The following is a 23,227-nucleotide window of genomic DNA, read 5'->3' as shown; positions in this document are numbered from 1 at the left end:
CTGAAGTTGGAAACGGGGAGGCAGTCAGACTCCCGCATGTGCCCGACCGGGATCCACCTGGCATGCCCACCAGAGGGCGATGTTCTGCCCATCTGAGGGGTTGCTCTGTTGCAACCAGAGCCATTCTAGCGCCTGAGGCAGAGGCCATGGAGCCATCCTCAGCACCTGGGCCATCTTTGCTCCAATGGAGCCTTGGCTGTGGGAGGGGAAGAGAGAAACAGAGAGGAAAAAGAGAGGGAGGGGTAGAGAAGCAGATGGGCGCTTCTCCTGTGTGCCCTGGCCAGGAATCGAACCTGGGACTCCTGCACACCAGGCTGACGCTCTACCACTGAGCCAACCAGCCAGGGCCTAATCTTTTATTTTTATTCATTTTAGAGAGGAGAGAGAAAGGGAGAGAGGGAGAGAGAGAAGGTGGTGAGGAGCTGTAGGCATCAACTCCATATGTGCCTTGACCAGGCAAGCCCAGGGTTTCAAACCAGCGACCTCAGCATTTCCAGGTCGACGCTTTATCCACTGCGCCACCACAGGTCAGTAATCTTTTATTTTTAAAGTGCTATAATTTAATTAGAAGAGAATTTTACAGATACTATCTCTTGAAATTGACATACCTACAAGGTAGGTAGAGAAAATAATTACTATCTTCACTTTGTAGGAGGAACAGAACAGAGACTCAAAGAGGTCAGTAACTTGCCCAAAGTGAAAGGATTCATTATTGTGGTGGTTTTTTCCCCCCAGAGACAGAGCAAGAGTCAGGGAGAGGAATAGACAGGAATGCAGAGATGAGAAGAATCAATCATCAGTTTTTCATTGTGGCACTTAAGTTGTTCATTGATTGCTTTCTCATATGTGCCTTGACCATGGGGCTACAGCAGACCGAGTAACCCATTGCTCAAGCCAGCGACCTTGGATCCAAGCTGGTGAGCTTTGCTCAAACCAGATGAGCCTGTGCTCAAGCTGGCAACCTCGGGGTCTTGAACCTGGGTCCTCTGCATCCCAGTCCGACACTCTATCCACTGCGCCACCATCTAGTCAGGCTCATTATTGGTTTAGCTGGCATTAAAAGCCAGGTTTTATTTTCCAGTCCAGTGCTTCTTTTAGTACTGCAAAAGTTTTGAGGGCTTAGTGGTTTTCCAAGGTGTGACAGTCAGTGACATTCTCCTCTCTCTGTCCTCTCATTCCTAGGAGAATAATAGTGTCCTAACTCAAGAGAGGGACTTCAAGGAGGGGCCCATTAATAACACAAGGGGCTCTACAAATATAAAACATTTTAAAAATAATTGGCAACAATTAGGGACCCTCGTCAAGACCAACTCTTTTGAAGAAAAAGCATTTCAGTGATTTTTATTTTTAAATTTTATTTATTGATTTTAGAGAGAGGAAGTGGGAAGGGAGAGAGACAGAAGTAACAATCTGTTCCTGCATGTGCCCTGACCAGGAAGCAAACTTACCACCTTTCTGTTCAGGATGATGCTCCAATCAACAAAGTTATCCGCCAGGGCAGTGCTGATCTTTACTGAACAGAAAAAATATTCCTAGGGCCTTATACTGTTGTAGGGAAACCACAGAAAAGTAAAGGCGGTACTCTGAGATTTTTGTCAATGAGTTTAATATATGTCCATAGGTTACCATTCATATGAATGTTTAAATTACAAAATTAGCTGCCGTGGTCCAAATGTGTGGGACTTTAAGAAAGCTTTTATTATTCAAAAGATAGCTAAGCATATCAATTTTGATTTCTAAAATGTGTTTTAAAGGTTGTAAAACAAGGCTAATTCTAGAATTATACAGCAGTAAAATTTATTTTTATTTTAATAATTTAATGAACTATTAAAAAAAATTACATTTGTATCTCCCAGTTGACACATTTCTGCATTAACCCAGAGAAAAACTCATGTGAAAAGTTTCCATGCAGTTACAAAGGTAGCAACACATTCTGTTTCCACAGCAACTGTTACTGCCTCAAAACACACTTGCACAGAAAGCATCAGCAAAAATACACCTGCCCACTCATCTCCCACCAAAAACCCCAACTCTTTCCCTCCCTGGCAAAAATTACCTGGTACGAGCAGTGACTTAAAAAATGCTTTCTTAGTAGGAAGCATTTATAAAATGCAGAGATCTGAACAAGCTAAATGCTCGTGCAGATGGGCCTCTCCCCCAAGAGTTCCTTCCTCAAGCAGCAGAAAGAACTCTCAATAGTTTAGGAAAGCTCATTTTGAAAAGTATATTTATGCATATTCATGGCTATTTCTTTGAAAGAACATACCCATCCTCAGATGTGGGAGAGATAAAATAAGGAGAAGCAAAGGGACACAGCCACAACACAGAGAACAGAGCTTCTCCACGAACATCCAATAGGGTGCAGCAACCAAGAAGGGAAACATCTGTAACTTCACATAGACCACTATCTGCTCTAGGTGAAGCAGTGAATTTTTTCATGCATTTGTTATTCAAGAAAAACATACAATCACTTAAAATACAGCATTCACAATGTCATTAGCTTATGGTATCAGATAAGGAGAAAACTGTGCTCCTGTACTATACCTAGAATTTTCCACGTACATATCAGCATCATAAAGTCTACAGATATCCTATAATAGTCATCAGCACCCCCCACCTACAAAACACACACTGAACTACACTGTTTTGAGTCTCTGAAATTTCAATACCACAGATAGTGTTTTAAATTTTATTTTTTGACAAGTTTAGACACAGAAGAAAACACCAAGCAATGTTTATTGTGCAATTCCAAGTTATTTGTGGGATCTTGGTTTAGTCATTCTTTACAGCTGTTTCAACAGCCTAGTTTAAACAAAAAGCAATAATCTAATGGTATAGCTATAATTTCATGATATTTCTTCAAATATAATAGCACTAAAAGCACTGATGATTCATGTGATAATTTTAAAAGTGTCTTAAAACTATATAGAGTTCATATATCATTCTTTTCATAAAATAATCAAAATAATTCGATTATCTAGAAGAAAATTACCAAAACAGAGTCCTTCCAATGTATCTTTAACTCCAAACCAAAAACAGAACAGATGATGAAATAGGGATTTCTGTCACTGGGAGTGTTTGAACTTCAAAATGAGAAATAAATGGGCATTTTTTATGTTTCCTGTGGATTCGGAGCTCACAGGTGGCATCAGGACTCAGATCTCTGGGATGACTTTACATGGCTTTCACCTTGATTTGTTTCATTTTCATTTGCTTCTTTTCCAATTTCTTCTGCTCACGCCTCAAGGCGGCTTCCTACAGAGAGAGAGAGAGAGAGAGAGAGAGAATCCAAACTAAGCTCCAAGCATGTTTAAAAAATAAAAAATAAAAACTAGAATATTGCCTATATTATAATAAAAAACATCTAGATTGCAACATAAATAACATTCCAGAAGATAGTTATAAAAATTGCTAATATCTATGTTGGTAAAAATTAACATGAAATGAAACAAAGATAACTAAAATCTCAAGAAAGAAACTAAATACTACTACATTTAAGCTGGCTTTGTGAATCTGGTCTGATTTTTTCTATACCCAGGAAACACAAGCTCAACTTTCATCATAAGAATTATACCGCCCTGGCCGGTTGGCTCAGCGGTAGAGTGTCGGCCTAGCGTGTGGAGGACCCGGGTTCGATTCCCGGCCAGGGCACACAGGAGAAGCGCCCATTTGCTTCTCCACCCCTCCGCCGCGCCTTCCTCTCTGTCTCTCTCTTCCCCTCCCGCAGCCAAGGCTCCATTGGAGCAAAGATGGCCCAGGCGCTGGGTATGGTTCTGTGGCCTCTGCCCCAGGCACTAGAGTGGCTCTGGTCGCAACATGGCGACGCCCAGGATGGGCAGAGTATCGCCCCCTGGTGGGCAGAGCGTCGCCCCCTGGTGGGCGTGCCGGGTGGATCCCGGTCGGGCGCATGCGGGAGTCTGTCTGACTGTCTCTCCCTGTTTCCAGCTTCAGAAAAATGCAAAAAAAAAAAAAAAAAAAAAAAAAAAAAAAGAATTATACGTATTTAGGCCCTGGCTGGTTGGCTCAGCGGTAGAGCATTGGCCCGGTGGGTGGAAGTCCCGGGTTTGATTCCTGGCCAGGACACATGGGAGAAGAGCCCATCTGCTTCTCCACCTTTCCTCCTCTCCTTTCTCTCTCTCTTCCCCTCCTGTATCCAAGGCTCCATTGGAGCAAAGTTGGCCCAGGAACTGAGGATGGCTCCATGGCATCCGCCTCAGGTGCTAGAATGGCTCTGATTGCAGCAGAGCAATACCCCAGATGGGCAGAGCATTGCCCACTGGTAGGCATGCTGGGTGGATCCCAGTCGGGTGCATGTGGGGAGTCTGTCTGCCTGCCTCCCTGACCCTGCTTCTCACTTCAGAAAAATACAAAAAAAAAAAAAAAAAAAAGCCTGACTTGGTGGTGGCACAGTGGATAGAGCGTTGGACTGGGATGCAGAAGACCCAGGTTCGAAACTCCGAGGTCACCAACTTGAGCGCGGGCTCATCTGGTTTGAGCAAAGCTCACCAGCTTAGACCCAAGGTTGCTGGCTTGAGCAAGGGGTTACTTGGTCTGCTGAAGGCCCGCAGTCAAGGCACATATGAGAAAGCAATCAATGAACAACTAAGGTGTTGTAATGCGCAACAAAAAAACTAATGATGCTTCTCATCTCTCCGTTCCTGTCTGTCTGTCCCTGTCTATTCTTCTCTCTGATTCTCTCGTTGTCTCTGTAAAAAAAAAGTATTTGCCAAGAATTTGTACTGCAGTTCAGAAAACCTTAAGATATTATTTGAGCAGGTCCCTTCCCACTGTCCCAATTCCTACCTCCATCAGTCATCCTTTCTTCAACATGATCCATGCCTTTCCAAATTATGTTAGACACAAGTGTAAAACTACCAATATACAGAATATGGTATACAGTTAAGAGGAATTTATTTTTGTTAACATAGTTAATCTCAATAAATGTGAAAGAAATGTTCATCTTCAATAATTCAAAAAATGCAAAATGAATGATACCATTTCCCCTCTATCAGAATCATACATTTATTTATTTATCCATTTTAGAGAGAGAAAAGAGGGGAGGAGGAGGAAGCATCAACTCCCATATGTGCCTTGACCAGGTAAGGCCAGGGTTCCACCCTTCCCCTCCCCCCTCCCTCCCTCCCTTCCTTCTTCCCTTCCTTCCTTCCTTCTTTTTTCTTAAATACTTTATTCACTTTAGAAAGGAGAGATAGAAACAGGGACAGACAGACAGGAAGGGAGAGATGAGAAGCATCAATTCTTCATTGTGGCACCTTAGTTGTTCATTGATTGCTTTCTCATATGTGCCTTGGCTGGGAGGTTCAACCAGAGCCAATGATGCCATGCTCAAGCCAGCGACCTTGAGCTTCAAGCCAGTGACCATGGGATCATGTCTATGCTCCCATGCTCAAGTCAGCAACCCTGTGCTCAAGCTGGCAACCTCAAGGTTTTGAACTTGGGTCCTCTGCATCCCAGGCTGATGCTCTAGCCACTGTGCCACCAACTGGTCAGACAAGTTATGTAACTTTTACATGATAGAATTGAAGTTAGTTCACTTCTGACTTAAGTTCTAGGACCTCCTTTTTATTTTTTTTTTACAAAGACAGAGAGAGGAACAGATAGGGACAGACAGGAAGGGAGAGAGATGAAAAGCATCAATTCTTTTTTAAAAAATTATTTTAACTAATTTATTTTTAGATTTTATTTATTCATTTTAGAGAGAAGAGACAGAGACAGAGAGAGAAGGAAGGGAGGAGCAGAAAGCATCAACTGCCTGACCAGGCGGTGGTGCAGTGGATAAAGCGTCAGATTGTGATGCGGAGGACCCAGGTTAGAGACCCCAAGGTCGCCAGCTTGAGCATGGGCTCATCTGGTTTGAGCAAAGCTCACCAGCTTGGACCTAAGGTTGCTTGCTGGCTTGAGCAAGGGGTTACTCGGTCTGCTGAAGGCCCGTGGTCAAGGCATATATGAATGAGAAAGCAATCAATGAACAACTCAGGTGTCGCAATGAAAAACTGATGTTTGATGCTTCTCATCTCTCTCCATTCCTGTCTGTCCCTATCTCTCCCTCTCTCTGACTCTGTCTCTGTAAAAAAAAAAAAAAAGAAAGCATCAACTCTTATATGTGCCTTGACCAGGAAAGCCCAGGGTTTTGAACCAGCGACCTCAGTGTTCCAGGTCGATGCTTTTACCCACTGCGCCACTGCAGGTCAGGTGAAAAAAAAAAGCATCAATTCTTCATTGCAGTACTTTAGTTGTTGACTGCTTTCTCATATGTGCCTTGACTAGGGGCCTACAGCACAGCAAGTAACTCCTTGCTCAAGCCAGTGACCTTGGGCTTCAAGACAGCGACCATGGGGTCATGTCTATGATCCCACGCTCAAGCCAGCATCCCCTCGCTCAAGCTGGTAAGCCCACACTCAAGCCGGTGACCTCGGGGTTTTGAACCTGGGTCCTCTGCATCCCAGTCTGATTCTCTATCCAATGCGCCAGTGGTCCTCAACCTTTTTTGGGCCAAGGACCGGTTTAATGTCAGAAAATATTTTCACAGACCGGCTTTTAGGGTGGGATGGATAAATGTATCACATGACTGAGACAAGCGTCAAGAATGAGTCTTAGGCCCTGGCCGGTTAGCTCAGTGGTAGAGCGTCGGCCTGGTGTGCGGGAGTCTCGGGTTTGATTCCCCGCCAGGGCACACAGGAGAAGTGCCCATCTGCTTCTCCACCCCTCCCCCTCTCCTTCCTTTCTGTCTCTCTCTTCCCCTCCCGCAGCCAAGGCTCCATTGGAGCAAAGTTTGCCCAGGCGCTGAGGATGGCTCTGTGGCCTCTGCCTCAGGCGCTAGAATAGCTCTGATTACAGCAGAGCACGCTCCAGATGGGCAGAGCATCGCCCCCTGGTGGGCATGCTGGGTGGATCCTGGTCGGGCGCATGCCGGAGTCTGTCTGACTCCCTCCCTGTTTCCAACTTAATATAAAAAAAAAAAAAAGAGTGAGTCTTAGACAGATGTAACAGAAGGGAATCTAGTCATTTTTTAAAAATAAAACATCGTTCAGACTTAAATATAAATAAAATGGATATAAAGTAAGTTATTTATTCTTTCTCTGCAGACCGATACCAAATGGCCCACGGACCGGTACCGGTCCGCGGCCCAGGGTTTGGAGACCACTGCACTATGCCACTGCCTGGTCAGGCTGGAACTTCCTTTTTCTTCAACTTATTGTAGTTTCAAATCCTAGAAAAAACTAGAGATCTTTTTTCATAGGAAAATGAAAGGCATGATGTCTGTTAATGATTCCAGGTAAAGTCTTTCAGTGTATCCATTAAAAAGCCATATTTATTTATAAAGAAGGCTGCATAGCCTGATGAGGTGGTGGTGCAGTGGACAGAGCATTGGTCTGAGATACTGAGGACCCAGGTTCGAAACCCCAAAGTTGTCGGCTTGAGCACGGGCTCATCTGGCCGAGTGCAGGCTCACCAGCTTGAGTGTGGGGTCACAGACACGACCCTATGGTCTCTGGCTTGAGCCCAAAAGTCGTCGGTTTGATCAAGGGATCACTGGCTCAACTGGCACATATAAGAAAGCAATCAATGAACAATTAAAGTGCCACAACAAGTTGATGCTTCTCATCTCTCTTTCTTCCTGTCTGTCTGTCCCTGTCTATCCCTCTTTTTGTCTCTCTCTAAAAAAAAAAAAAAGTTTAGCCTGACCAGGCTGTGGCACAGTGGATAGAGCATCAGAATGGGATGTGAAGGACCCAAGTTTGAAACTCTGAGGTCGCTGGGTTGAGGGTGGGCTCATCAGCTTGAGCGAGGAGTTGCTGGCTTGAGCGTGGGATCATAGATATGACCTCATGGTCACTGGCCTGAGCAAGGGGTCACTCGCTCTGCTGGAGCCTCCAGTCAAGGTACATATGAGAAAGCAATTATTGAGCAACTAAGGTGCTGCAACGAAGAATCGATGCTTCTCATTGGCCTTCCTGTCTGTCTGTCTGTCCCTATCTGTCACTCTCTCTGACTCTCTGTCTCTGTCTCTGTCAAAAAAAAAGTTTACTTGGACCATGGGGCACACATGCTAGCTTTTATTAAAATTCCTAATTTCTGCAGTGGGGAGGTGGTAGAGGAAGAGGAGGATACAGGCGGGATAAATGGTGATGGACAAGATTTGACTTGGGGTAGTGAACACAGAATACAGTGTACAGATGATGTGTTGTAGAATTTTGCACCTGAAACCTGTATAATTTTCTTAACCAATGTCCCCCCCCAATAAATTGAATAAAAAAGAAAAGGATTCCTAATTTCTTTCTCTCAACTAACTAAATGTCCCAAGTCTGAGATGCTAAACTTTTAGCCTGTGTACATTCCTCCACAAAATTATAGCCAATATAGTACAAATAGGTGTCCTCATAAATCTTAGTTTTACCCCGATCTTAAGAAAAGTTTGTCTTACCTCCAGCCTGCGCTGTTTCTCAGGATCTTCCTCATTCATGATTCGCTCTTTCTCTGCTCTTTTCTTCTCCTCACGCCGAGACTGAGCAGCTTCCTGTCTTTGCACATGCGTCAGCTTCAAGAAGTTCTCTTCCACCCGAGCTCGGTTCTTATCTGCTTTTTGTTTGCCCTTTCCCCAAGAAACAAAGAGTTTCATAAGAAATCCATTTTAATACAACAGAAGTAAAATCCCATTTCATATTCTTTCATAAAACTACTCCCCTTTAGCACTTTTAGCACTTTCAGGTAAATTAGCAAACATACAATCACTGAAATCCTTGATAGGTGATACCCCAGCAGAGGAAAAAAACCAATAATAAAAGGTACCAACTTATAATAAAGGCTGTAGGTCTTACTTCTCTGTTGAGTCGGAACTTTCTGGCTTTGTCAATAGAATAGATCACCATATTCATCAGGGGTAGCAAAGCCTCCATATCCTTTGGGTAGGTGTTACCTGAGCCAGGCACTGTAAAACAAAGCCATTTTTACTATTGAGTTAATGGCAGCATTAATACTTCTGAGTCACCCAATTCTTTTTTTTTTTTGTATTAAAAAATTCCAATTCCTTTTTCCACACTTCTTTCTTTCTTTTCTTCTTTATTGAATTCACTGGGGTGACATTAGTTAATAATTTCTTCACATTTCTTAGGCAGCTAAAATGAAGCAGAAAACTAAAATATATACAAGTTTCTCTTACTAAAGAAACCCAAAGGTAATAAGCAGGCACGGGGTTAGTTTTAATGTACTTTTTTTACAGCTCTCACTTAGGAAGGAACAATACTCTTCTTAAGGTCATTTCTCAGAAAAAAGGGAACCCAGCCAGGACATGGAATACTTACCATTAAATGTAAATAGTAGTGTCCTCTTAGTTTCAGGTAGCTTTAAAGGCTGACCTTCCCTGTTATAAAAGAAAAGGCTACTTAGCCCTGGCCGGTTGGCTCAGCAGTAGGGCAACGGCCCAGCATGTGGAAGTCCTGGGTTCGAATCCTAGCCAGGGCACACAGGAGAAGTGCCCATCTGCTTCTCCATCCTTCCCCCTCTCCTTCCCCTCTCTCTCTCTCTCTCTCTCTCTCTCTTCCCCTCCTGCAACCAAGGCTCCACTGGAGCGAAGTTGGCCAGGGCACTGATGGTTCCACGGCCTCCACCTCAGGCACTAGAATGGCTCCGGTTGCAATGGAGCAACGCCCCAGATGGGCAGAGCATTGCCCCCTAGTGGGCATTCCAGGTGGATCCTGGTTGGGCAACATGCAAGGGGTATGTCTCTCTGCCTCCCTGCTTCTCACTTTGGGAAAATACCAAAAAAAACAAAACACACACACACAAAAAAAATAGAAAAGGCTACTCAGAACACAAAAAAATGTTCACTATGCACGTAAGTCACCCAGTTCATTGAGATGAACAGATACCACAAATCAGTGCAGTATTTGGCTTGTCAATCCCCAAGTCAAATATAATCTCAGAATCTGAAGGAGCTTTACATGTCATCTGATTCCCTTGTCTATCTAATAAATGCATTTCCAAGTGATCTTTATCTGATACCTGAACACCTACAGTGATGTCCTCTCCAGGCAAGTTACATTCCATCTCACCTGGGGAACCAGAAATGAGCCTATATTTAACTACGAGGCCCCTATTTTATTTTTAGTAAGACCTATATTTTAAATAAAATTTTTGCTTATTTTTATGGGTTTTAATGTTCTATTTCTAACTCCTATCTCCCTTCCTATAAAGAAGCATCTTATTTTGAGCCAGGCTCAGAATAAATTTAGAAACAATCTACTATAGCATATATAACTTAGTTCTGGCTCACCAAAGATTCCCTTGTAATCCTTGACTATTAGTTTTGCTCCCCTCACCCTAAAAGGCTCCATGGTTACCATAATGTGGTACTTTGCCCACAGTGTTGATATTGATGTGAGCAAGGCAACAATACCCAGAGGCAAAAGGACCCAAGTAATTCTGACAGAAGTGAAAACCAAGAATGGCTTTGTATGCAATTCCACAGCTGATGAGAGACTAGCCCTTAACCAAAAATTTAGGTCAGAGCCATTTCTTCACCAAGGGTAAACTTAAGTACGCTCTCCTGAAATGGGATATGAATTCAAACAACAAATTAAATATCAGTATATGTATATTCAAAAAATATTACTATATACCTAGAACTATGGGCATTGAGGGCATCTGATAATAAAATAGGAAAGAATATAATCATCCAATATTGAATGAAGAAAGCCAGAAAAGGCTAGATTTGCAATTAATCAAACATAGATTTGGGCCCTAACCAGGTGGCTGTGTGGTTAGAGCATCATTCTAGTGTGTGCAGGTTGCAAATTCAATCCCTGGTCATGGCATGTATGAGAAGCATCAATGAGTACACAACTAAAAAACTGAACAACTAAGTGCAACAACAAGTTGATGCTTCTTTCTCTCTCAAGTCAATAAAAAAATTAAAGAAATAAAACTTTATTTGTATCATAAATTAAAACAAAAAAAAAAAGAACTAAACTACAAAAGACAAAGAGATTAACAATTGCATTTTCTTAGTACTAGCCATTTTGTAAAATTCTCTTCCAGGTCATTGAGTAGGTGATGCACACATCCAGTGATACATGCAAACTGGGGGCTTGTCTGACTCCATAGGTTTCCAGCTACCTTCATGACGCATGTAGTCAAAAGCAAAAGAAAATACGGGAGTCATGAACTTCTCTCACTCATTTAGTAAGGGCAACTGTAGAAGCACCTTGCAGGTGGCTTCAACAGAGAATGCTAAAAAAGAAAATCATGTTCAATATGTTTATTTCATACGTACTCTTGCATAATTTTTGGACCCGAGAACTGGTCTGAGAAATGAATGGATTCAATCTTGTCAGCATAGTGTGTAAGAAAGTGAACCATCTGAAATAGAGAAAATTATTTTTTTTAAAGTAGTGTCTGATGCATTTCCCTTTTTTCATAAAGATATTTGCTTTTCAATCTTCCTCACTTTTGTACAATGTCATTAAGGCTAAAGTTTTTAAAAATTAAATTTTGGCTCTGGCTAGGCAGCTCACTTGGTTCGAGTGTTGTCTCAATACACCAAGGGGGTGGGTTCAATCCCTAATCAGGGCAAATACAAGAATCAACCAATGAATGCATAAATAAATGGAACAACAAATCGATGCTTTCCCCCCCTTCTCTAAAATCAATTTAAAAATTGTATTTAAATAAGATAAGGAATCTCTCTACTTAAAACTAGTACCTTTTCTTTTTAAAAATGGTTTCCATTGATTTGAGATTGTGAGAGGAAAGAGGCAGGGTGGGAGAAGAAGAAAGAGAGAGAGAGAGAGAGGGAATCAACTCATTGTTCCACTTAAGTTGTTCCGTTTAGTTGTGCACTCATTGATTGCTTCTTGTACTTGCCCTGACCAGAGACTGAATCTGTGACCTCAGCAAACTGGAACAATGTTTCATCCACTGAACCACCCGGCCAGGGCCAGTACCTTTTCTTGAGTAATACCAATACTCAAAGTGTTCTTATTGAGCAGCTAAAAATATGTCTCAAAATAATGCTCTAAATAAAAGCATGGAGATAAAATCTCAAATAACTTTGGGAGATTCTTCATAAACACATCACCTTGAACTTACATTTATAACTGTCTTTGAGCTATCCTACAGATATGCTGTTACCATTATACAACCAATAGAAAAAAATGGGTCTCTCTATATCCCTCTTATACTAGTAGAAGCTAAAATAATGGCCTGTCATAATGATAAATATTAAAGTTGTAGCCCTTTACAAAAACCTGAAAGCTATCAGCAATCCTAGAACAATTTGCTCTTGATTTAGAGAACATCTACACTAACCAAAATTTTTTTACAAGTTAATCTATTGCTTAAAGGAAGTATTTTAATATTTGTGTGGGAAAGGTATACATAACTAATGCATTGTCATAAAATGAAGAACTTATACAGTGTGACTCTTAGGGAGAGTGCCCTGTTAATGCCAAGTCTGCAAATGTATGCCTTCTATAGCAGTTACCTTTGTATCCATCATTCCCTCTGTGACTTCTCCCATCTCTGATAGGATGGCCAAGGAGTCTGGCAGTCCATACTTTGCTCCAGACTTAGGTTTGTCACTACAAAACTCACTCTAGAGAAAGAAGTAATTGAAAGTAAGACGACATTTTATATGCACCGACTTTTTCTTCTCAAGAGAATATGTACTGACCTATTTCAAAGTGGTTAATTATGCTATGCTCTGGAGCCGAATGTCTATGTAATAAATAGACACAGTTTCTACATATATTTGAGTTGAACAACACGACATACCAGATCCTGCATCTCTTTCTGCAGTCGTACCAAGGCTTTCCGAGTACCGATAGCAAATACATAGGTATCCATGTCTTCATCATTCATGGTTACTTTTATTTGCTTAAAAAACAAACAAATAAACAAATTAACTCACCTGTTATGTTCTGTTTTAGAAAGATTTCTAAGATGGCCCCCAAGTTTCCCACCCCATGGGGTACACATCCTTCCTGTCAATGTGAGCAGGACTTGTGAACATGATGGGATACCACTCCCATGTGTGATGGATACCACTCTGCTGTGTTATACAGCAGGAGGCCCCTAATCAGCTGACTTTCCTGTTAATCAAAAAGGACATTATCCTGGCCTGGCCTGGCCTGTGGTGGCGCAGTAGATAAAGTATTGGCCTGGAACACTGAGGTCACTGGTTTGAAACCTGGGGCTTGCCTGGTCAAGGCACATATGGAAGTTTATACTTTCTGCCCCTTTTCTCCCTCTCTCTCATCTCTAAAATGTATAAATTAAAAAATTTTTTTAAAAAGTTAAATAAAATAAAGGGACATTATCCTGCTGACTGACCTAATCACATCATCCCCTACAATAGTCGCACACTGAGTGGAAGATGGTCTGTCCAAATAGAAAAGGGTCCATTTTTTGGCAAAGGACATAAGTTATCAGAAACTTCAGGAAGAATCCAAGCAAAATATGGAATAAGCTCTAAGAAGTTAAGAATTTGTCTGTTCAGAGAAAATCAGCAGGAAGAATACATACCACTTGATCACTCACTGGCCTCATCATCCGGGCCAGGACATTCAGTAAGTCCTGTCTCTTGAGGAACTGGGAGAAACAAAACAAAACAAAAAACAAGAAAACGTTTTAACTTCTACTTACTACAAAGAAAAGATCCTGGAGGGGGAATCAGATGCTTCAGATATATTTGACATTTGCCAGTTAGTAGTAGAAAGATTAATTTTAGACCTCATTTTAAGTCAAACATGAAATGATGAAATACTAGGAGGATCTGGAATCACATTAGAAAAAACAAAAGGTAGACAGATACATTGTACCAGAAATTCCCTACTTACCCTGAGCTGGATAAGCATCCCTTCACAGCACACTCGACCAGAACACCACAGGTTGTAGATGTGCTCGTTCTCCTGGTTCAGCTTTCCTGTGCTTGTGGCTTCTTTGTTTGTTCCATCATCCCCTAGCGGTAAACCACTTAATATGACTCCCTGAAAATCTTGGGGACTAATTACCATATCCTCCCTCCACTCTGATCTCACAATGATCATAGTTTTAGAGTGGCAATACTTTGCTATATTATAGAACTCTCCTTTGGACAGAGATGATAATAGATGGCTATCCTTCTGTTTACTTTTATAACTCTTTATTGTCTCCATAAGAAAAGTAGACTCTATCTAGCATTATGTCTATGTACTTGTTAGTTAATGACAATCAGCTAGGAGTATAAATTTTTTTTTTTGGACAAAGACAGAGAGAGGGACAGATAGAAAGGAAGGGAGAAAGATGAGAAGCATCAATTCTTCATTGCAGCTTCTTAGTTGTTCAGTGATTGCTTTCTCATATGTGCCTTGACCGAGGGGCTAAGGCAGAGCGAATGACCCCTTGCTCAAGCCAGTGACCCCTGGCTCAAGCTGGTGAGCCCGCACTCAAGCCAGATGAGCCTACAATCAAGCCGGCGACCTCGAGGTTTTGAACCTGGGTACCCCGCATCCCAGGCTGATGCTCTATCCACTGTGCCACCGCCTGGTCAGGCTAGGAGTATAAATTTCTTAAGTAGATACAAAAAGGACAAATCAGTTTAAATGTTTCTCCTAAAAATTAAAAACAAAATACTCCTTTAAAGTGAATAAAAAATACTATTACTTTGAACTGTTTAACTTTCCTATGAGTTCACTTTAACCAAGTTTACTTTTCCAACAGCAAAATTATAACAGTAGTATTAAGAACTATATTGGAGATCCAAAAAAAGCTCAATTTACAATCATTTTCTCATTTCATTAAGTGTATAAAAGAGATTGTTCAACCTCACAAGGTAAAGCCGACTGATATACCAAAAGAAAACAAACCAGACATGGAAGGCATTAAAGGCTGCTTGTTATTTTCCTGACCTCCAGGTGAGAAAATACACTGAAATAACAAAGTATAGCAGAGAGCACATGGAGTTTGAAAGCAAGTGGACTAGGTTTAATATTATAGTTGCAACAGAATAGCCTAAGTTTCATCATTTCTGGATTTCAGTTCCTTCCTTAGGAAAACAGAAACTATATAATTGAGGTTGTTGTTATAAATAAGAAACTATAGGTAAAGTACCTAGCGAAACACGGAAACAGTCTGCTGAAGAGCAGAGCAGATGGCTACTTGCTTGCTACTGTATGAAAGGGAAACAAACTGTTACATGCCAGAGGTAACACCTTACTCCCTATACTCCACAACTACAGCGGCTCCCTAAGGTACTTCAGCGTACACCTCTTAAGAGAATCTGAGATGCAAGTGCCCGGAATCTGAGGGAATTTTGAGGGATTTCTAATTTCTAAAAGATTTGAAAGCTTTTATTAAGCTACTCAATATGTGAAAATTCCTTGCTTTCTTTTCTTTTTTTTAAAGATTTTGTTTATTGATTTTTAGAGAGAGAAAGAGAGAGAAAGAGAGAGAGAGAGAAAGAGAGAGAAAGAGAGCGAGAGAAGTGGGAACCATTAACTCAGTAGTTGCTTCCTGTATATGTCTTGACTGGGCAAGCCCAGGGTTTTGAACCTGCGATCCCAGTGTTCTAGATCAACGCTTTATTCACTGCGCCACCACAGATCAGATCAAAATTCCTTGCTTTCAGCCAGACTTTTATCGATTTGTTTTGATAACACTGATTATCTCATCCAAATCAGAAGCTATTTAGTAATTGTTGGTTAATGACATGAGAAAATTATTTCATAAATGCAATTATGTAGCATAAAAATCCTAACAAAAATGGGATCCTTGAAAGAAAATACAAAAGCATCCTCTTTGGCAGTCCATGAAAGCAGTTAGATGCTTACACTAAGGGGAATAAACAGTTTAAAAAATATTTTTTAAAATTGATTTTAGAGAGGAAAGAAGGGGGGTAAGGGGAGGAAAAGGGGGGGGAGAGAGAGAGAGAAAAAAGCATCAATTTATTGTTCTACTTATTCTTGCCATCATTGTTGATTCATTTTCTTTTTTTCTTTTTAGAGAGAAAGAAAGGGGGATATGGGAGGAGCAGGAAGCATCAAGTCAAAATAGTTGCTTCTTATATGTGTCTTGACCAAGCAAGCCCAGTGTTTCAAACCAGTGACCTCAGCATTCCAGGTTGATGCTTTATCCACTGTGCCACCACAGGTCAGGCATTGGTTGATTCTTGTATGTGCCCTGACATGAAGGGATTGAACTCACAACCTTGGTGTATGGGAATGACGCTCTAACCAACTGAGCTAACTGGCCAGTGCAGGAATAAACAGTTCTTACTAGATGGTTTTCAAGCCCGCAGCAGGACTTCTATTAGTCTAACTTACCTACTAAGGTAAAGTTGCTCTCCAAAAGCTCTCTATGAGTATTAAACCAGGCTTGAGCAAGGCGACTGTTTTTGTTCTTCCCAATGATATAATTCATGATATAGGCAAGCAGACCAGTCACCATCAAAATTTCTAGATAATAACTCTCCCAACTGTTCTGGAGGTGTGCAGGAACCTAAAGAAGAACAAGTATTCTGTTTAATGTTGGTTGAGGCTGAGGCTGAAGTTGAACTAATGGGATGAAGGAGAATGAGAAAACTTATAAACAGAAGTAGATACTTTAGATAACTGTCACTAAATATGGTTATACTTTGAAAATTAGCCCCATTTTGATTTTCCAAGTTGGCTTTGTAAAGACTCTTTAAGGAAATGTGAGGACAGTCAAATGGGATAAAATAAATAAAGGAAAGCTCTTCATATTAAACTTGATTCTGAGTCCCATACCAAAATAAATCCAGTGTCTACTGTTCATCATTCCTTGATAAATAAAACTATGAATGCTAGAACAAAAACACGGGGGTTGTTTCTCTAGGTGTGGAGTTTTATCAGAAGAATCGATGTCAAACTCTTTCACAGCTCCCAATACTACACCAACACCAGCTATATGTCACTAATATTTCAAAGATTAACAACAGCAAGATACTTTGTTGGTTACTTTGGAATTCAGAATCCTGTATACCTACATCAACAATTGTTATTGGGTCTTTATTTTTGCTAGAAGAGGTATCTGGTTTGTCTTCATAACCTTCAAATTCTTCATCATCATATGGCTCATTCTCTGTATCTCCCTCCTAGAAAAATGAGGCACAGTCTGTTTTTCCCTACAAATGTTTCCAGCAATTGTATCTCATTTTTATGGGCAACAGTTATAGAGAAAAACAGAACATGTAAGGAGCAAGCACAGAACACAGCGATATTACAGGTTTTTAACAAATGATGACTCTCCATGCTTTTGAACCTTGAGTTCTAAATGATATAATTCCTACCCACACACAGAATCTATTATCTACCCCTTCCCCCCAACAGGCTTTCCATAGAGGAGAAAAATACAATTCATTCTTCCATCAATGTGAAAGGTGGGAACACTCCACAAAACATTTAGAACAGCTCTAGCTACTAATCACAAATGAAGATACCATAAAGCAAAGGTCTCCCTAGACCTGGGTCTTTGTGTAAAGTACTAGTTACAAATTTTCCCATCCTTCCATTCCAATTTCCCAAATCAATGAAAAAGAACCTTACCTGGGTATCTGCATCTTCAAAATCTCCTTCTTGGTTTTCATCCTGTCCTTCCAACTCCACAGTGGTCTCGTCTTCATCATCTTCAGTGGTAATCACTCGTTGAGGAGGTTCAGTAACAGAATCTTCTGTGACATCCTCAAATTCAGCAAAGTCATTATCATCATACTCTACTATGTCTTCCTCATCCTCAAAATCATCAAATTTGGCTTCAGAGACACTCCCGAACACCAAAAGGACAACACAGACAGCGTGGAAGACTTTCATTGCACCTTAAAAATGAGTTAAAAAATAAACCCTAAATGGACTGCTACTCTACATATACCAATCAAATTTGGAAACAATTCAAAAAACATAACTATGACTCTCTCCTGCTTTTCTCTTAATTTCAGATAGCATTATAAAAAACAATGAGGTGAGGGTAAAGGGGCCTAGGTTCTAATCTGGACTCTGTCACTACTTATCTGTAAAATCTTGGACAAGGCATTTAACTCAGTGGTTTTCTATCTCTGGTGCCAGTCCATGAAAGAGTGAACCACCTTTTAAAATGGAAATACATGCCTGGCCTGTGGTGGCGCAGTGGATGAAGCGTCGACCTGGAAGTGCTGGGGTCGCCAGTTTGAAACCCTGGGCTTGCCTGGTCAGGGCGCATGTGGGAGTTGATGCTTCCAGCTCCTCCCCTCTTCTGTCTCTCCTCTCTCTCTCTCTGTCCCTCTCTTTGTCTCTCCCTCTCCTCTCTATAATGAATAAATTAAAAAAAAAAAATGGAAATACAATTCTTCATTCACAGGCTGTACAAAAAAGTCCACCTCTCAGGCAGCAGTCTGCTGCTCTCTCCCCTGAAATTGTCTCAAAATCAACAGGTACCTGAATTTTTCTGTTTTCATATTAATATCAATCCCATTTTCCCAGTCTTACTTGTTGAAAAAAAAGTAAAATATCTAATTTCTCACTTTCTTTTTCCTTTGAAATCTAAACAACCACCAAATCCTGGTGTTTCTTTCTTTGATTTCCAAAGCCACCATGACAATCCATGTTACCATCCCCTGCTGAAGAACCACAGTATTTTCCTAACTGGTTTCCTGTCTCAACTCTCCCTATGTCTCCATAAAAAACATGACCATCTTTCTAAAACACAACCTTCATTACACAAGAATTCAATAACCTTCAAAAGCTAAGGAATTCCTGCCTGACCTGTGGTGGCGCAGTGGATAAAGCATCGACCTGGAGCGCTGAGGTCGCTGGTTCAAAACCCTGGGCTTGCCTGGTCAAGGCACATACGGAGTTGATGCTTCCTGCTCCTCCCTTCTCTCTCTCTCTCTCTCCTCTCTAAAATGAATAAATAAAATCTTAAAAAAAAAAAAAAGCTAAGGAATTCCTGCAGAATATAATATAAAAACTCTGGCTTTCACTGCTCTTCATAAAATGATCCTACCATATCTAGTCAAATGTACCTTCACTTAGCATATGACCATGTCAGATACTAAGCCAAGAGAAGTAAAACATGACTCCTGAATAATCATAAATTTGCACAAGAATTCAGTTTCAAGGATAAATGCTCCAGTTTTTCTTACAATAGTAAAAGTTTTGAAATTCTTTGGTTAAACTACAGTACATACAAAAAACAAATTTACTTTTTGTCCATTAAATTAAAAATTGTTACAAGTTAAATCAGAACCCACATTATTTTAGAAGCAAATACATTTAAACAAAAATGTTTAGAAAACACATACATCTACATATAAATTATTATTTTGTATGGTGGTATTGTGGGCATTATGCCTTTACTTTTTGTTATATTTTCTAATTTTCCTATGATGTGCTTTTGTAATAAAAAGAAAAAGTTCTTTAAAAAATAAAAAGCGGCGTTCTGGTCAAGCAGGATTACTCTGAGGTCCAGAAAAAAACAAAAAACAAAAAAAAACACACGCACACAAAAAAATAAAAATAAAAAGCGGCCCTGGCCGGTTGGCTCAGTGGTAGAGCGTCGGCCTGGCGTGCAGGAGTCCCAGGTTGGATTCCCGGCCAGGGCACACAGGAGAAGCGCCCATCTGCTTCTCCACCCCTCCCCCTCTCCTTCCTCTCTGTCTCTCCCCCTCTCGCAGCCAAGGCTCCATTGGAGCAGCGACTGCCCTGGCGCTGAGGATGGCTCTGTGGCCTCTGCCTCAGGTGCTAGAGTGGCTCTGGTTGCAACAGTGCAACGCCCCAGATGGGCAGAGCATCACCCCCTGGTGGGCATGCCAGGTGGATCCCGGTCAGGCGCACGCGGGAGTCTGCCTGCCTCCCCGTTTCCAACTTCAGAAAAATACAAAAAATAATAAAATAAAAAGCATGGTTCCTGCACCAGGAAAAGGTACTGTAGACTCTGCTTAGCTTTCGAAATAAGACCAGATTGGGTGCTTTCAGAGTGATATGGCATTAGACAGAAAAGGCACTGTAGAGGAAGGAACAGCTATAAGCATGAAGGCCTAAAAAAACATTTATTAGGAGTTTGATATGATGTTGGGTTTATAGACTCAAGAGGGGGAAATGGAGCTAGAAAGGCCAGCAGGGGCCAGATCATAATGATTCTTACTTAAGCACCACACTAATAAGTTTAGATAATTAGAATCAACTAAAGGATTTAAGTAGGAGAGGGACACTATCAGATTTGTAATTCAATCCTGACAGCTCATTCACAAGGTGTACTGGAGAAGGGCACCTGAGGCAGGAAAAATACATGGTTGAAATAATTAGAGAAAAAACAGGGCTGAACTGGCAATGATATTGGGAACAAACAGGAAAACAGATTTGACAGTTTTAAGAATTACACTTGTTAGCATAAAATCTTTGGATATAAAGAATATGGGGAAAAAAGATGTAGGTGAGTCCAAGTGTTGGCTTAATTAATAGTTGGACAAAAAAAAAAATAGTTGGACAAAGTCATCCTTGAGATAAAGAACAATAACGGAGGAAAATACTGAGAGAAAGGCAATAAATTAAATTTGGTACCTGTCGAAAAATTTGGAGTGTTTCTAAACAATATGTTAGATGATTAGCATTTATCTCTTAATTTTTACTATATCCCTAAAAGGTATAATCTATCTTACAGAGGGAATAGTTAGAAATATAAGTTTGGAGTTCAGGATACAAATCTAAGCTGGAAATAAGAGATGGTATAAGAATGAATGAGATTCTGCAGGGGGTATTAAGAGTAAGGTTAAATAAAAGTTTTGAAATAAATCATTAACAGCTAAAAAAAAAAGGGTGGGCATAATAGGAAGAAATGGAATGGGAAACTAAGAAGAAATGGTTAGAGAAAAAGAAGAGACTCCAGTCAAAGTGGCATTATAGAAGTCAAAGGAGAAGCACATTTCTAAGAAGGAAACTGAGGTGTTTCAATAGCTGCAGAAAGTTCAAGTAAGATAAGGGCTGAAATTTTCCAAATGTTAATATGGAAATCAGTTTTGGCAACTACAGGCAAGTGGTAAGGATGGAAGCGAGAATGCAGGGAGTTCAGTATTAATGGAAGTGAGCAGGTGGCACAGGGAGTATGTACTACTCTTTCAAGATGATCTGGGATAGTGAATACTCCATATCTCATATTTACAATACCATAAATTCTTCAAGGAATTAGTTCACTATCAAAGTTGCCCAATACTTTGCAACCCATGGCTGCTGAAGAAATACTCTTTGAACCGGACAAAGTTCATAAATTTTGAGACACAAGTAATTTGAGAAATGCCATATAGTATATCCTTTCCAATATTTGATCTTTGAGTTAGCACCAGGAAACATTTTATGGGGAAAACATAGCTGCCTTCCCAACCAACCTCAAAAAGTTTTGGGATGTGTCCTCAAACATCCATAGCTTCCTTTAATAATCTTTTATTACAGTCAAAAGTAGAAGAAACATAAAAAAGAGCAAGCATTATGGTGTAGTTAGATTTGGTTTAATGTCAGCACTATCATTCGCTAGTCATATGATGTTTGTTGGGCTACTTAAAATTCCCTGTTCTTCACTTAAGAAGAGATACCATTGCCTTATAGGGCTGCATTGGGTGCTATATGAGATTTGTGCGTGGCACATAGAATTTGCTCAATAAATATTAATTTCTATTATTTCCTTCCCTGGTACCTTATGAAAACCCTTTAAGACTTAAAAACTTCATTTTTAGTAGTAGTTCCCTTTTTCAGATGCTTTAAATTTTTTCAAATAGAAGCATAAAGGTTAACACTGACACAATTATCTTAACTGCCTGCCAAAAGGTCTGATCATTTCAAATTAGATTTCTAATCAGAATGTTCACACCATAAAGGCTTTTCAAAGATAACTAACTCAGCATTGTAACAGGGCTCCTTAAAGGTTATTTAGGTTAAAATCATACAAGCCATTTATGTCTTGGCCTTTCCTCTCAGGTCTCTTTACTCCACCTGTCAATTTATTTCTCAAATGCACAAGACCCTGGCAAATGCACAAGTCCTGACTGAGACTCCCTGGGCAGGGAACATAAGCACTAACAAGTCTGGTTGGATTATCTTGTGCAAGCTCACTTGGCAGTCTCTCACAAATTGGGCCTGGATTTTTAAAACTGAAGAGGAGTAAGTAGGGGAATCACTCACTCCTTGTTGCCATTTTGAATTAGGTTTTTCTGACAATAGCCAGACTATGGGACTTCTGAAGTCACGTAGATATCCCCATCACCTCACACACGTTGAATTAAAATACGTTTTGTGTCAGAAACCTTCAGAGATGGTTGCTTCGGTTAAACCACTAGGGTCTAGTGCCCAACGACGGAGAATCAATTCATCCCAACGTCTACACTCCATTCTCCCTGCTGTACACACTGTAAACTTCCTCTAACTTTGCTCTTCTGGTTGGCATTTACTCATAGATCTGTGGGGAAGTTCCCCAAAACCGTTAAAACCACCCCAATCCGGAATACCAAGAGAAAATGGGCCTCTGGGTAGACCGAGTCTGCTAGTTTATTTTAAGAAAGTCGGGAGAAGTGGGAAAGAAAGGAGACCCATGCATGCATGTCACCACAGGCCTGACTCAGGAGGTTGGGTGGGAAAAGGGACGGGGCTAGGCCACGCAACTCAGAGTGACCACTCGGCCTGGCCCAACTAAGGCGTCGCGGCCCACATCATACCTGTACCCGGGGCTAGAAACTGGCTCAGAGCTCCCGCGGCTGCCACCTCTACCCCGCGGGCCTCTCGGCCTGGCCGCCGCTTGTGCGGTCACCGCGGCTTTAGTACCCCTGATGCCTCTAGAACACACTTGTACCAGATAGTCCAGTCACACCGCTCCACTCTTCACGTAGCCTCCACCATCCGTTACGTAGGCTGCGTGCGGCCCCTCCACGCCTACGCGCGGCGAGGGGGCGGGACGCAGCTTCTTAGACCGCGCCAGACCTCCCCCACCCCCGCCCAGCGGAGGCGAGGTGGGGCTGCTGGGAAAATTACATAATCCCGGCCCCTAGGCCGGAACTGCTCACGCCAATGCCAGCCCTCTCTTGTCGGATTCAGTCAAGTTGTCATCGCACTGAACTGGTGCTCCGGAAGTTAAAGGTGGCCATGCTCCAAGGGACCACGTGTCTAGAGGCATGCGGAGAAATGTTGCCCCGCTCGTATTTGCAAAGGACCAGAGTTTAAGAGATCGACAATTTTATATATATGAGGTTTCGGCC

At 41.2% G+C, this 23,227-nt stretch overlaps 1 protein-coding gene across 4 annotated transcripts; it reads right to left on the bottom strand.

Moving 5' to 3' along the window:
* Positions 1 to 1,584: 1,584 nt before the first annotated feature.
* CCDC47 (coiled-coil domain containing 47) lies at positions 1,585 to 23,012 on the bottom strand. 4 transcript variants are annotated; one of them, XM_066262629.1, is made up of 14 exons: positions 22,691 to 23,012; positions 18,753 to 18,887; positions 17,562 to 17,830; positions 17,003 to 17,110; positions 16,320 to 16,494; positions 13,857 to 13,978; positions 13,543 to 13,608; positions 12,793 to 12,894; positions 12,503 to 12,613; positions 11,294 to 11,379; positions 9,324 to 9,382; positions 8,841 to 8,950; positions 8,447 to 8,614; positions 1,585 to 3,255 (listed from the first exon to the last, which is right to left on the bottom strand). In XM_066262629.1, the coding sequence occupies exons 3-14, from the start codon at positions 17,823 to 17,825 to the stop codon at positions 3,175 to 3,177; spliced, it is 1,452 nt and encodes a 483-aa protein (XP_066118726.1). In that variant the 5' UTR covers positions 17,826 to 17,830; positions 18,753 to 18,887; positions 22,691 to 23,012; the 3' UTR covers positions 1,585 to 3,174. The 4 variants fall into 4 exon arrangements, with proteins under 4 accessions (XP_066118726.1, XP_066118729.1, XP_066118728.1 ...); XM_066262632.1 differs by lacking the exon at positions 18,753 to 18,887 and having other exon boundaries at positions 22,819 to 23,012; XM_066262631.1 differs by lacking the exon at positions 18,753 to 18,887 and having other exon boundaries at positions 22,825 to 23,012.
* Between the last annotated feature and the right edge of the window lie 215 nt (positions 23,013 to 23,227).

This window comes from Saccopteryx bilineata, chromosome 2 (genome assembly GCF_036850765.1).
Source record: "Saccopteryx bilineata isolate mSacBil1 chromosome 2, mSacBil1_pri_phased_curated, whole genome shotgun sequence".
NCBI lineage: Eukaryota > Metazoa > Chordata > Mammalia > Chiroptera > Emballonuridae > Saccopteryx > Saccopteryx bilineata.
The sequence above is the reverse complement of the archived record's forward strand: the minus strand, read 5'-3'. Positions and strand labels throughout refer to the sequence as shown.

Coding starts and splice junctions, on each gene's coding strand:
- CCDC47 (XM_066262629.1), bottom strand. CDS start 17,825: ATGAAAGTCTTCCACGCTGTCTGTGTTGTCCTTTTGGTGTTCGGGAGT. Junction 12,895..13,542: donor GGCCAGTGAGTGATCAAGTG/GTATGTATTCTT, acceptor TTGTTTTTTAAG/CAAATAAAAGTAACCATGAA. Junction 11,380..12,502: donor AGGGAATGATGGATACAAAG/GTAACTGCTATA, acceptor TCTCTATTTCAG/ATGGTTCACTTTCTTACACA.